General features: G+C 39.4%; 1 protein-coding gene across 1 annotated transcript; it reads left to right on the forward strand.

Moving 5' to 3' along the window:
- The first annotated feature begins 9,139 nt into the window (after positions 1–9,139).
- Positions 9,140–11,409, forward strand: LOC113746170 (major histocompatibility complex class I-related gene protein-like). The gene is made up of 6 exons (XM_027280880.1): positions 9,140–9,474; positions 9,835–10,113; positions 10,288–10,590; positions 10,755–10,844; positions 11,144–11,161; positions 11,348–11,409. Exons 1-6 carry the CDS (start codon positions 9,159–9,161, stop codon positions 11,392–11,394), a joined length of 1,053 nt encoding a protein of 350 aa, XP_027136681.1. The 5' UTR covers positions 9,140–9,158; the 3' UTR covers positions 11,395–11,409.
- The last annotated feature ends 1,627 nt before the right edge of the window (positions 11,410–13,036 follow it).

The raw sequence follows: 13,036 nt of genomic DNA on the forward strand, positions 1-13,036 counted from the left end.
CCAGGGTGTAACCCGCCTCTCACCCAGTGTCAAGTGGGATCGTCTCCAGCCCTCTGCTATAAGGATAAGCAATTATCAGAAGAAGAAGCATGAATAAAGATGTTGAAATTAGAACAAACAATAAAAAAAATCCTTTATATAGAAAATAAATAAAATTTCCTATTATATAATTATTTAACATGTGCTTCAAAGATTGAAAAGAACTATTTTATGGTTGGATTCGTCGTATTAAGTATTCAAACAAGATTTATTTTAGCAGAAAAATGACTTGTTTATTTCTAGTTGTGTGTGCAGAGGAGCTTTGCCTTGTGGCTTCAAAACAGAGTAGAAAAACATCAAACTTCCCCAAAGAATACAAAGCTGAAAAAATGCCATTAAAATGATTAATTAGACCAGATTTACCAGATGAATAATCATTTCACTGCTCAGTGCTCTGTTCTGGTGTCCCACAGGATTTTGTCCTAGGCCTGCTGGATATTCATCAACTTAGCTTAAGATATGTGATACACTTATAGTATGTACTCTGGGACACTCAGCACATACTGACACATAGCATACATACTATGTGTGTGGGGGGTGAGGGTTGTGGTTGTATCCATCTTTTCAGCCTTCATTTGTGACTGTTGTGTGGAGAATCACTGTGGTGCTTCACCTCCTCTAAATGAACACTCAGGCTCCAGTTTCACAGCTGTGGTCTGACCATCCACAGACATGACTTTCCAAATTAGTCTTTCTCCATGTTGCTGCATGTTTCTCACCACATATGCATGAACACACAAACACACACACTGTATGACTGATTGTGACAGTAATGAGTAGGTCATTACTGTCACAATCAGTCATACAGTGTCTATGTAGTGCACACAATGATTTAGGCAACCACATTCACACAACCTTGTAATTAGCAAGCAAACTATAAAGTTAATGATCAGTATAAAGTTAAAAACATGTAAGATGAAAAAGAAAATGATGCATTTCATGTGTGACACCAGCACAGTAGTTGTGAATTACCATCAAGGACTTGTAGCAGCCTAAAAGGGTGTATCCACTCTATTTTATATATAAAAGCACAGCTTTACTTTCCACTACATCCTTTACCACAAACCCCCATCAATAAATCTCAAAGGTCATGCTGACTGACGTGTGATATGTGCTGTGTGTGTGTCTTCGGCCCATTCAGACCAGTTAGTTCTGTTCTGCTCGTATGCTACTGTGGCACAGATCCAGTATCCCAGTTTAGACTGTCACCCTATCCCCCAGCACTCCCCACACACACACACACACACACACACACACACACAGACCCATACCCCCCTCCTGTAGCCCCAGAACCCTGCAGCTGCCCCAGGGAAACGGGCACTAAGGACAGTTATGTAACCTGGAACATTGTGTAAATCATTTAATGATTCTCATGAGCAGAGTGTGCAAAATTTCAGATGGTTTAATGCTTTTAAGACTTTGAGGACTTTGCATACTAAATCACATGAAAATGAAAGAAACACATTTGTAGTGTATATCCATGCATGCATTGAAACTTTCTGAAAGTATGCTGCAATACACCACAAAAGCCTTGCAATGAATACGATATCTTATATTTTTTTGAAAGGTATTGATTCAACTTAACAGTATTTTTTAAAATTGTTTCTGTTAATGTGTCTATAGCCTAAATGTGTACGTATAGCTGATAGAAATTATATACATGTAGTATGTGTTTGTATAAGTGTGTTTCAATGCATTGTGGTTGTGAGGAATCATACATACGTACAGGATTGTAAGATATGCAAGAAGTTTTGCACTCTGATAGTAATGTAGGAGTCACTGAGAAGTACGTATACAATAATTTAGAAACCTTGTTTGAGCTGGCATACAGTCTGATGGCACATTCTTATTCACAGCAAAGGCCTTAGGGATAAGTTGCGGGTTACATGCATTCACACATTCACACATATGTGTTGCCAGGAACAACTGGCAGTCTTGGCCGCTGGCGGCTTCCACTCTTTCTGCATTATATAAGGCCTTGTTGCTGTGTAATTTGTCCTTGTGGTGTTTTGTTCTGGGAGGGAAGAGAGTGATTTGATGTGAAACCTGTAACAAGAAATTCCAGGTTTGGTATTTTTCCTGAATTTTTATTGTTTATCATGACATCAAAGACTTAACATTAATGTTTTTACCTTTTAACCCCTTCGTATAAAGACATGACTTCCTTAACTCAAAGGGAAATGATGTCTTATCAAAGAGATCACAGGTCTCAGGAAACAGCAGCAGCCCTCATGCTGTCTTTGGACAGATTTGAAATGGACTATCAGTTTCAGACCATCAAGTTCTGAGCCAGAACGTGAAAAAAATCATGTTAACAGTTCGAGGGCCCACAAATAGACCCAGGAATTTGTAAGAGGACTCTGTTGATGTGTGTATGTTAAGTCTGTCACACGGTGCTGGAACAGAATGAATGGGGCTGGGGCTGAATGAGAAGTGACAGTGTTTTATCCAATGACGTGAGGCTTTGTGTTTGTTTGTACACAAAACTGAATAAATTAGAGGTGACGATGAAAATGTTTTAGTTATTTTCGTTGTTTCATTGCAGCTTCATTTTCTAAGCGTCTGATAAATTGAATCGTGATAAGTCAGTTGTGGGTAATGTAGGCAGCAGATTTTGATAAGAAAGAAGAATGTGTAGAGTAAAATTATGTCTCTGATTCTGCTGCATCAATTCTAATCAAGCAAATCAATAAACCATGGTTCATTATGGTGATAAAAAAACTATGTATGTTGCATTACATTGCAATGCATGATATGTCGTGCACCGGTTAAGGTGTTGCATTCTCATAGTGATGAAATAAATCGGATGTGTTGTATTGCCTGAGGGAATCACGCTATTGATTGTTCTCCCATCCGCTCTGCATGGAGCAACATTACACAGATGTAACTAATATATCTTATTTTTTTGAAATAGTTTTGAATGTCTGTGATTTCGGTGTGTGTTTTGTGAATGTGATAGTGGTGAGCCTACAATGAAACATGATCTACCTGAGTAACCCGTGACGGGGGAAGGCAGACATGTGGTTGCGGGGTGAACTGTGGATTTCTATCTTTAGTGCTGCCTCACCAGGTCCCCTCGATCTCTAATACCAGTTCTCCCGATTGAATTGCATCGACTCAGCTGTCAGTCTTGTGTCCCTCTGTCCATTCATCTGTTCACTTGACCACATTGATAAAGCGTATATTTCTTTACTGAAGCTGCAGGACGGATGTGAAGAGGACAGACCCTGAACAGTAAACAACTGGGATTTAATCCAGGACTAGCAGTGTAGAGCATACATATTGTTTGTTTAATCTCAAGTTTATCTTCAGATTATCAGACATACAGTTGTGCTGGGTGTGTACCATTGTTTCCATTCATTTTATAAGTCGTTCATTTCTAATTTTACATCAGTGGCATGTTCCAAAGACAGCTGTAACTCTTTAACTCTGCAGTTCTCCTCTGATGTGTGTGTTTGTGTGTTGCATAATGTGTTGCTCATGTATAACTACATGCATATGTGTGTGACACACAAATACATAGGTTTTCACGTATACACACACACACATCCGACTGCAGAGTGCAACATCATTCCTTCCTTGTTTCAGCTGTTTATTGGGCGTCAGCAGCAGTGTTGTGTTGCCAGTGTAAAGTGCGACTGGCTGCATCATCTCAGCATTGATCTCATTTTGTGTGCTTAGCAGCCTCTAACACACACAGACACACATACACACACACACACACACACATACACACACGGACATAACATCAGAAATTATTGAAGATGTTCTCGAACCTTCTGTCAAGAATCTTTAGTGTAATATGTGAGAATAAAAAATGGAGAAAGGAGCTGTTGATAAATAATAAAGGATGTCATGTTATTTTTAGTGTTGACTTTCCTAATGATAGCAGTGCTGCTAATGTGTCCTCAGAGTGGTATGCTGCAGCTCTGCAACGGTGAGGCAACATCACAATGAAACAGCGTGATACATTCAACTATAGTCAGCTGTCTCATTTATCTGGTATGTGTGTGAGTGTCTGATACAGTAAGGTACAAAATGAATGAGTGAGTGACTAGGGATAACAAATTAAACATAACAGGGGATACAGTATTTAAATTAATCAGAATAATAAAGAAAAAGGAAATCAAAAAAACAAGTTTACATTAAATCGAGTCAATAGGCAATGAGTCAGTTCTGTACATAAGAACAAGACTTAACAGTTATTATAAAGGTCAGCGAGGTTTATGAAGAGGTTTAGAGAGCTGAACTGATTTAGCGAGGATTAACTTTTCACTCCAGAGATTTTTGCACCCTCTGGTCTAAGAACACTGCTTATTCCAGTGTCAGCCTTACAGAAGAGTCAGTATTTAAGAAAGCGCACATCATGACCCAATAAAGAAGTAAAATAAATTATATGATTGAGAATCATTGCGATAAGTGGAATATGCATAGGGAATATAAATATGTTCACTGCAACAGATGGACAAATAAAGTTGTTTCTGTTTTCTGCAGTGAAGTGAGAGAATGAACTATGACCCACCGAGCTTTATGAGGAATACGTGGGGTCCCTGCATAGTTCAGTGGTACTAAGTGAGAAGTCCAGCTCCAGACTTTAATTGTGGTTTCATACCATATTTTGTCATCTTCTCACCCACGAAATACTTGATCTCAGTCCTGAAAAATAGCACTGATGCATATCACAGGTCCGATGTCATCTCGTATGTCTGTGTGTGTGTTCCTGTAGGACCTCAACCAGCACTTTCTTCTTCTTCTTCTTGTCATATTGTGTGCTGGCCTGCATTGACCAGAACCAGTGACAACCATCTTCTTTTGCAAAGATACACAAAGACAGAACATAAACCTCTTTACAAAAACATCCCAGTAATCAAATGTTTGTATCAAGACAAGACAAAGAAGTCACACTTGTGTATAAATATACTGATGCGTTTGAAGAGTGTCACAGAAGATCCTTGTTTTTTTCCTGAAATGCAAAAAAAAAAACTCACTTTCCCATGATCCTCTTCTCTTCTTCGCTCCTCTACCTCAGCTGCATATGACTATGAATAATTGATCATTTGCCCTGCTGTCTAAGGAGCACTCTGTTTCAGATATCAGCAGTCTTCCAGTGGGCTATGACAAATGTAAGTGACTGTGTACAGTTTGAATTACATCCATCATTAATGCTAATGATATAAGTATTTTAATATCTGAGCTGCTGTCATCAGCTGGTGGTCTCCAATGTTTTCAGAGGCAAGAGTGTAAAGTTGTCTCCTGTGGCTATGAACAGGACAGATGACCGGTTGTTCATTTATTAAATTATTTAACACTGATGTGCAACAAACTCATACATACCGCTTATTATTCAGATTTAAGACCTGAAGGCTCAAATAATTTTATTGTATTGTCAAAAACTGCCTAGTAACACAGTTGAAATTGTTTTAATTTGTCAAATTCTTTGTGTTTCGTACTTTCAGATCATTTCTGATTTAAACCAGAATATCGATGAACATTACATGGAGCATAGACTTGTTTTATTAAATGAAAAAAGATTTTGTAGTATGTGCTGTATTTCTACCTCATTTTGATTTAAATACTGAAAGCAATTCAGCAAACAATTTTAAACTTGAACGTCCGTTAGAGTCGGTTTATTTGATTTGATTTGTCTGCAATCACCAAATTGTGATTTTTGAGCATAAAAACACATTAAAGCTAGACCTTTCATTACATTGTGGTTCTTGTTAAAAGGTGAAGAGGTTAAGATGACAGGTGTCAGCAAGACATGTTAAAAACATTCATTACTGCCTAAATGTTTTTCCATCTGTTAAAACATTTGTTCATCAGTGTGTACTCAGCTGATCTGTAGCATTGGTAGGAACTGAAACAAAAAATCTCTCTTCTCAGCAGTTTGTTTGAAGACGCTTCAGAAGGCTCTTTTCTTATGGCCTGCACCTGCATACATCATCTGGCCTTTCACTGCAGAGCTGGTATCTCATTTCACTATCTCTGATTTCTGAGTGAGAACCCGATCATTTGACCCAGGTCGCAGCCCTGACCCTCCAACATAAATTTGTAGTGAGAATCAGGTGTTCGGGTTGTTTGTAGGAAGCCCAGAGGACTGGAGGAGTTTCCCCAGAGACCAGTGACCTTATATGGTCAAGGCCTGCCAGCATGTCCAGCCCAGTCAGTTGTTGGTGTTTCTCTGCCTACCTGACAGCTGAGCCGTCCATCAACCTGCTCATATAACTGTCTCACACAGGCACATGCAGTCTGTTTGTAGAGCTGCTCACTGTCCCCCTCTCTGAACTAGATTTTAAAGTGGATCTGATTTATTTATTTATTGACGTATCTTCATCCTGGGAACCTGCCTGGCTGTGTTTTAAGTGTAAGAAAAGTAGATGAGGTAACGGTAGCTCCCTCTAGCTTTAGTGTATTTTTATGGTTAGCCATTTGACTGAATGGATGAAGGAAAGCGCACCATCCATAGAAACTCGAACTTCACCAACAGAAACTTCAAAGAACAAGGATGGATTACTGTGCAGGCCTACTGGATGCAGGCTGAGGGGCCCGGGGGGATGGAGGGCATCTGAATGAAGTGAAGGAAGCACTGAGATCATTTACTCAAATAAAAGCAGTGATACTAGACTATAAACATACCCTACAAGAAAACGTCATACGAAACGTACAAATGCTTAATGTACTTTAAGAGCAACAAATAAAAGTACTAATACTACATTAGGATAGTTACTGTTGTTATATTCACTGTCATTACTCTCTGTGTATTTCTGGGTAGATAAATCTGTAACAACATTAATTCATCACAAGTTTTGTACGTAAAATATTAATCTAAAAAATAACTTGTCAGATCCCAGTTAAGTTTAGTGCAGTAGAAGTATAGAGGAACATAAAATGAAAATACTGAAGCACACACACATGTAGAGGACTTGGTTTAGATCCTATTTGTTTACAGTCACTTTATGTTAAGCTGCTGAGCCTCGGCCCCTCTGACTCTACGGAAATCTTTATGTAAGTCAAGTTAATTGTTTCCTAAAACCTTATTCCTCCACAGGCTTAGCTAATGTCACATTAAAAGACTAATTCTGGTTCCACACTGTGCTCTCTGGGTCACACACACGTGTGTGCACTTAATGGACACGCTAATCTAGGTAACACATAAGTGATTATGTATGTGGTTACTTGAAAATATGCCTTTGGAGAGGAACAGACAATAAATGATTTCAAGACAATAGCAATCCTTTAGAAAGACAGTTTAGACATTTAGTCACATGGACAGAATAGTTTAAATTAAAATAAAAATGATCTAACATCTAAGTGTCTGTTATTGACATATCTATTTATTGTAGGTGGTTTTTAAAGAAAGGTTATGAGATTTGGATTGCATATTGAAATAACACTTGATTCTTTTAACATGGAAAATGATTTTAGTATATATAGGCCAGCTACATATTTACTGACTGTGTATATATATTTAAAAAAATGCCCTTAAACAACTTCAATGTCGACTGACGTGTAGAAAAACATAAAATGGTAAAAACAAGTCTTTAGCATTTCAGAGCAAATCTCCACACCTGTAACACTTTAACTTATCATTATGAAGTAAATGTGTATTGCACAGTAAAATGGCTGCAGAATACTGATACCATCTATGTTTAGTTAGACCCAGCAAAATGAAGAATGTATTTACAAGACTAATACACATTAAATGAATGAACAAACTCTGTTAATGTTACATTGTGTGTTACATTACTATGCAGTGCACATCATTACAATAGTTTTAGCCTCTTCTTAAGTTCAATATAAAATTGTGACAATGTCTTTCTCTTATTTAAGTGCTGTTGATCATTTCTTCATGGAGCTAGGCTCTTAGGTAAACAAGAAGTGATTGGGTCTGTGCAGCACTTGTGCAAACGATAATACAACTTGGACTCACTCACTCACACAAATGTTAGTGTGAACATTTTATCATGCGGTGGCTGCACCTGCTGCCACACACACCATGCAGTTCTGCTGTGTTCAGTTTGTGAGGTCAGTTTAGTCTGTTCAGTTTACGTTAAGTTAGTGAAGCCTGAGTTAAGTTCTGTGTAGCTGCCCCTTTTTTATGGACCTATAACTTTTGTATGTTTTGTGAATTGTTTTAATATATATAGATAGCCAGGAATCTAATAATTCATATACTAAAATGTTCACTTCATTGTTCAAAAAGGAGACTGCAGAACCACCAAGTGGACTTCAGGGTTTTCTGCAACTTGCCACAAGAGGGCAACAACAAGTGTAAACTGTGAAGCTCAGGTCCTTTAATGCATGAGGCAGGATGTTGCAGATGTTCCACCAGTCTGTTGTTGAAGTACAATCTTCTTTGCAGCCATCTGTTAGTGCAGAAGCATCAGAGCCAGCGACACTAAGGAACTGAACAAACTGATGAAGAAGGCTGGCTCTGTGCTGGGGACTGCTCTGGAGCCCCTGGAGCTGGTCGTTGAGAGAACGATGCTCCATAAACTTCTCAGCATCATGGACAACAGTTCACATCCCCTACATGACCTCCTGATGAAGCAGCAGAGTGTGTTCGGTCGGAGGCTCCTGTCCACTGCCATCACACTCCATAATGACTCCCCTCTGTGCAGAGAGAGGACACTCACTCTGTGACAGTTCATGTTTTGGATATGGACATTAATACATAACTTTTTCTCTTTTGTATATTTTGCATGACAGACAACTGAAGTGAAACTCTGAAGTATCAGTGATTCTTATCAAATATTCTTCATTTGGCACACGGCCCGACAAATGACTGTAACAGAACTCTGTAAAGGTGAGAAACAGGTTTCACAATCAAAGATCCATCTCTGTTCAGAACAGACACGCCTCCCTTCATGAGCACTGGTCAGTAAACAGAACAGAGGAAGCAGCTCGGTCTTCTCACGACATCGTCTTCATCAAAACAAGATGAAAAAATTATTTTTGTTGCTTCTCTTCTGTCAAGTTTCATCATCAGGTAAGATCACATTTTAAATCTTTACTTTTAGATCTTTGTATTTATCTTGTGCATGACTCAACAACAAACTCTAGTTTAGTTTCACTTTGACCTCAGCCTGATGTGTTTGAACTGAATCTCACTGAAATACATGATGATGTGTATTTATACTGAATATATAAACCTTGTTTGTCCTGCAGTGGACCACTCCCTGAAAATGTTCGCAACTGGATCTTCTGGAGTCGCAAACTTGCCAGATTTTGTAGTAACTGCAATGGTTGATGAAATTCCAATAGTTACCTGTGACAGCAACAAAAAGATAGAGATAAAACAGGATGCGATAAAAAAATTATTTGAAGACAATCCTGATCAGTTTGAGTACTACACTCAACAGAGTTTTGAGATTCTGCCAAACTTTTTCAAAAACTGCATTGAGATATTGAAGCAGGACTTCAACCAAAGTGGGGGTAAAGTATTTCTTCATGTTGTGTTTGACTTTTTCCTGCTAAAATGTTTCACATCCTTTTATTGTTGTTTGTCAAACAGATTTAGCTTCTATTCTGAACATGTACTCATGTGCTCACATGTGCACTTTACGGATATCTGCAAGATCTTTAGAGCTGAGACTGCAGGTGTCACACAGGTGTGACTTTGATTAAGAGACTGATGTGAATAGAATGCAAGAAGACAATCTCACTTTGAATACTGACGTTGGAAGTCAACTGTCAATTCATAGAACATTAGCTACTGTCTTTCACTGGAAAGTTCATCTGTACATCAAACTTATTGACAGAGTGTTTCTGTCTCTGTCTCTGCCTCTCTCTCAGGTGTCCACACTTTACAGAGGGTGAGTGGTTGTGAGTGGGATGATGAGACTGGAGAGGTTCATGGTTTCAATCAATTTGGTTATAATGGAGAAGACTTCATATCATTGGACCTGAAAACATTGACATGGATCGCTCCTAAACCACAGGCTTTCATAACCAAACAGAGATGGGATGCCGAAAAAGCTAGATTAGAAATCAATGTGAATCACCTCACACAGATTTATCCTGAGTGGCTGAAGAAATATTTGGTCTATGGCAACAGCTCTCTGCTGAGAACAGGTAGGATCACATGACCTGAAGTGTCATTGTATCATCACTCCAGTCAGTCTGATATGAACTTGTTTTTGGCTCTTTGTTTTGTAGTGGTCAGATTTGAGTTAGTCCTAAACAATCAGTACAGACTGACATTTCTGGATGCTGAACATTGACACTGTGATCTTTCTCTGTCTGCAGAGCTTCCCTCAGTGTCTCTCCTCCAGAAGACTCCCTCCTCTCCAGTCACCTGCCATGCTACAGGTTTCTACCCTGACAGAGCCATGATGTTCTGGAGGAAAGATGGAGAGGAGCTTCATGAGGACGTGGAGCACGGAGAGATCCTCCCCAACCATGATGGAACCTTCCAGATGAGCGTCGACCTGAACCTTTCATCAGTCACACCTGAAGACTGGAGGAGGTACAACTGTGTGTTTCATCTCTCTGGTGTGAAGAAAGACATCGTCACCAGACTGGACAAAGCAGAGATCAGGACCAACTGGGGTAAGACTGGGATTAGAGGGTGCTGAATGGGACTGCATGTTGTTTGTTTGAATTCAGTTGTGAAAAAAGTCATAGAAATATTACGTATGAATAAATCCTTAGATGGATGTACTTCTGTTCTAACCTGCTTTATCTGGACCAGTTTGATTTTTTTTATTTAACAGAGGAGCCGAGTCACATGACCGTCCCCATCACTGCTGCAGTGCTTGCTGTCGTCCTCATCGCTGTCACTGGATTCATCATTTACAAGAAAGGTGAGTGTAACTAAAACTTTAAGCAGCTGTGGGCTGCACAGAGGGGTGAAGAGTGATTGAATTAATTTAAGATGAATCATAATTTGACTTCCCTGAACTCAACAATTAGAAGTAACAACAGTAACTGTGTAAGGCTCAGAGCCTGTCATGATAATATGACTATACCATGATGATGTGGGAGAGAAGTGATGAGAAAAGAAAGTAAGGACTAAACAGAAGGAACAGAAGTTTGAGAGAATAAAAGAGAGGATCATATTTACTGACAAGTGGAACTGAAATGATTTCTCTTTTGATTTCAGCCTCACGTCCTCCATCTTGTAAGTCAAACTTTTTTTTTATTTTAACTGATCTGACTCACACTTTATGCTGCAGATTAAAAAGTGTTTCACATTATTGTGCAGATTAACTTTTTAAAGACGGTTTCCTGTATTTAATGTTTCTAAAAGTTCAGTGCAGGATGAGTGAACTTTACACAGTCTAACAGTTTGTTTCTCATCTTACAGCTGCTGACAGCTCTGAGCTCTCTGAGAATCTGAATCCAGAGGCCTGAATGACAAACAGTTTCCTCACGTGACACATTACGTAACTCTTAGAACAGAATAAAAATGGAAAGATGGCCAAGATGGCTTCCTGCAACAATAGTTCAGTGTGATTATGATTCATGCACTTGAGAGAGCTGGGACTGGTAGGACGTTCCACCAACAGAGAAGAAAAGTCTGGATTGCCTTAAACGAACAGGTGCCTGTATAAGGGCATTCAAGTAGGTAGGTGCAGAACTGGAGAACTGCCATCACGTTCTGGATCATCTGAAGGGGTTTCACTGTGCAGACTGGGAGGCCCGTCAGGAGGGCATTACTGTAATCTGGTCTAGAGATGACCACAGCTTGTGTCAGGAGTTGAGTAGCATGTTGACTTAATTAAGGCCTGATTTTTATCATGTTGTAAAGTGCAAAACGGCATGACCGGGCAACACGGGCGACATGACTGGAGAAGGTTAGTTGGTTATCAATCATAACCCCAAAGTTTTTCACCACCCTGGTGAGGGCGAGACATAGGGAGTCAATTCTGCTCGCTCGGACCTACTTGTTGTATAATGTGTATTAATGAACATAAATGAATCCAAATCAAATGTATTGTTCTTTCTTTTTGTGCTGACGTTTCACTCCACAATAAAATCCACAACTCTCAAACATTTGGCCACACACTCATCTGTGACAATAGATCCAGTTATATGAATATTAACAGCGCAGTCAGTATTCTCACAGAGTACCTGGATGAAAAGTTCGATATTAATGTCAGCTCTGAGCAGACATAGTTGTCAGTAGGACTAAACAGAAGGAACAGAAGTTGAGTGAATAAAGAGGGATCATATTTACTGACAACTGGAACTGAAATGATTTCTCTTTTGATTTCAGCCTCACGTCCTCCATCTGTAAGTCAAACTTTTATTTTATTTCAACTGATCTGACTCACACTTTATGCTGCGGATAAAAAAGTGTTTCACATTATTGTGCAGATTACCTTTTTAAAGACGGTTTCCTGTATTTAATGTTTCTAAAAGTTCAGTGCAGGATGAGTGAACTTTACACAGTCTAACAGTTTGTTTCTCATCTTACAGCTGCTGACAGCTCTGGAGCTCTCTGAGAATCTGAATCCAGAGGCCTGAATGACAAACAGTTTCCTCATGTGACACATTACGTAACTCTTGAACAGAAAAAAATGGAAAGATGGCCAAGATGGCTTCCTGAAACAATATTTCATGTGATATGATTCATGCACTGAGAGAGCTGGGACTGGTAGGACGTTCCACCAATGGGGAACAACAGAGAGAAAAGTCTGGATTGCCTTAAACGAACAGGTGCCTGTATAAGGGCATTCAAGTAGGTAGGTGCAGAACTGGAGAACTGCCATCAGTTCTGGATCATCTGAGGGGTTTCACTGTGCAGACTGGGAGGCCTGTCAGGAGGGCATTACTGTAATTAGTCTAGAGATGACCACAGCTTGTGTCAGGAGTTGAGTAGCATGTTGACTAATAAGGCCTGATTTTTATCATGTTGTAAAGTGCAAAACGCAGACCGGGCAACAGGGCGCCATGACTGGAGAAGGTTAGTTGGTTATCAATCATAACCCCAGTTTTTCACCACCCTGTGGGGGGCGAGGGAGTCAATTCTGCTCCGGACCTACGTGTTTGT

Source organism: Larimichthys crocea, chromosome VII (assembly GCF_000972845.2).
Source record: "Larimichthys crocea isolate SSNF chromosome VII, L_crocea_2.0, whole genome shotgun sequence".
NCBI classification, from domain to species: domain Eukaryota; kingdom Metazoa; phylum Chordata; class Actinopteri; family Sciaenidae; genus Larimichthys; species Larimichthys crocea.

Bases quoted from the DNA above. Each gene is read 5' to 3' on its own strand.
- LOC113746170 (XM_027280880.1), top strand. From the start codon at position 9,159: ATGATGATGTGTATTTATACTGAATATATAAACCTTGTTTGTCCTGCA. The intron at 10,114-10,287 runs GTAGGATCACAT...CTCTGTCTGCAG, and splicing joins CAGCTCTCTGCTGAGAACAG to AGCTTCCCTCAGTGTCTCTC. The intron at 10,591-10,754 runs GTAAGACTGGGA...TTTATTTAACAG, and splicing joins AGAGATCAGGACCAACTGGG to AGGAGCCGAGTCACATGACC.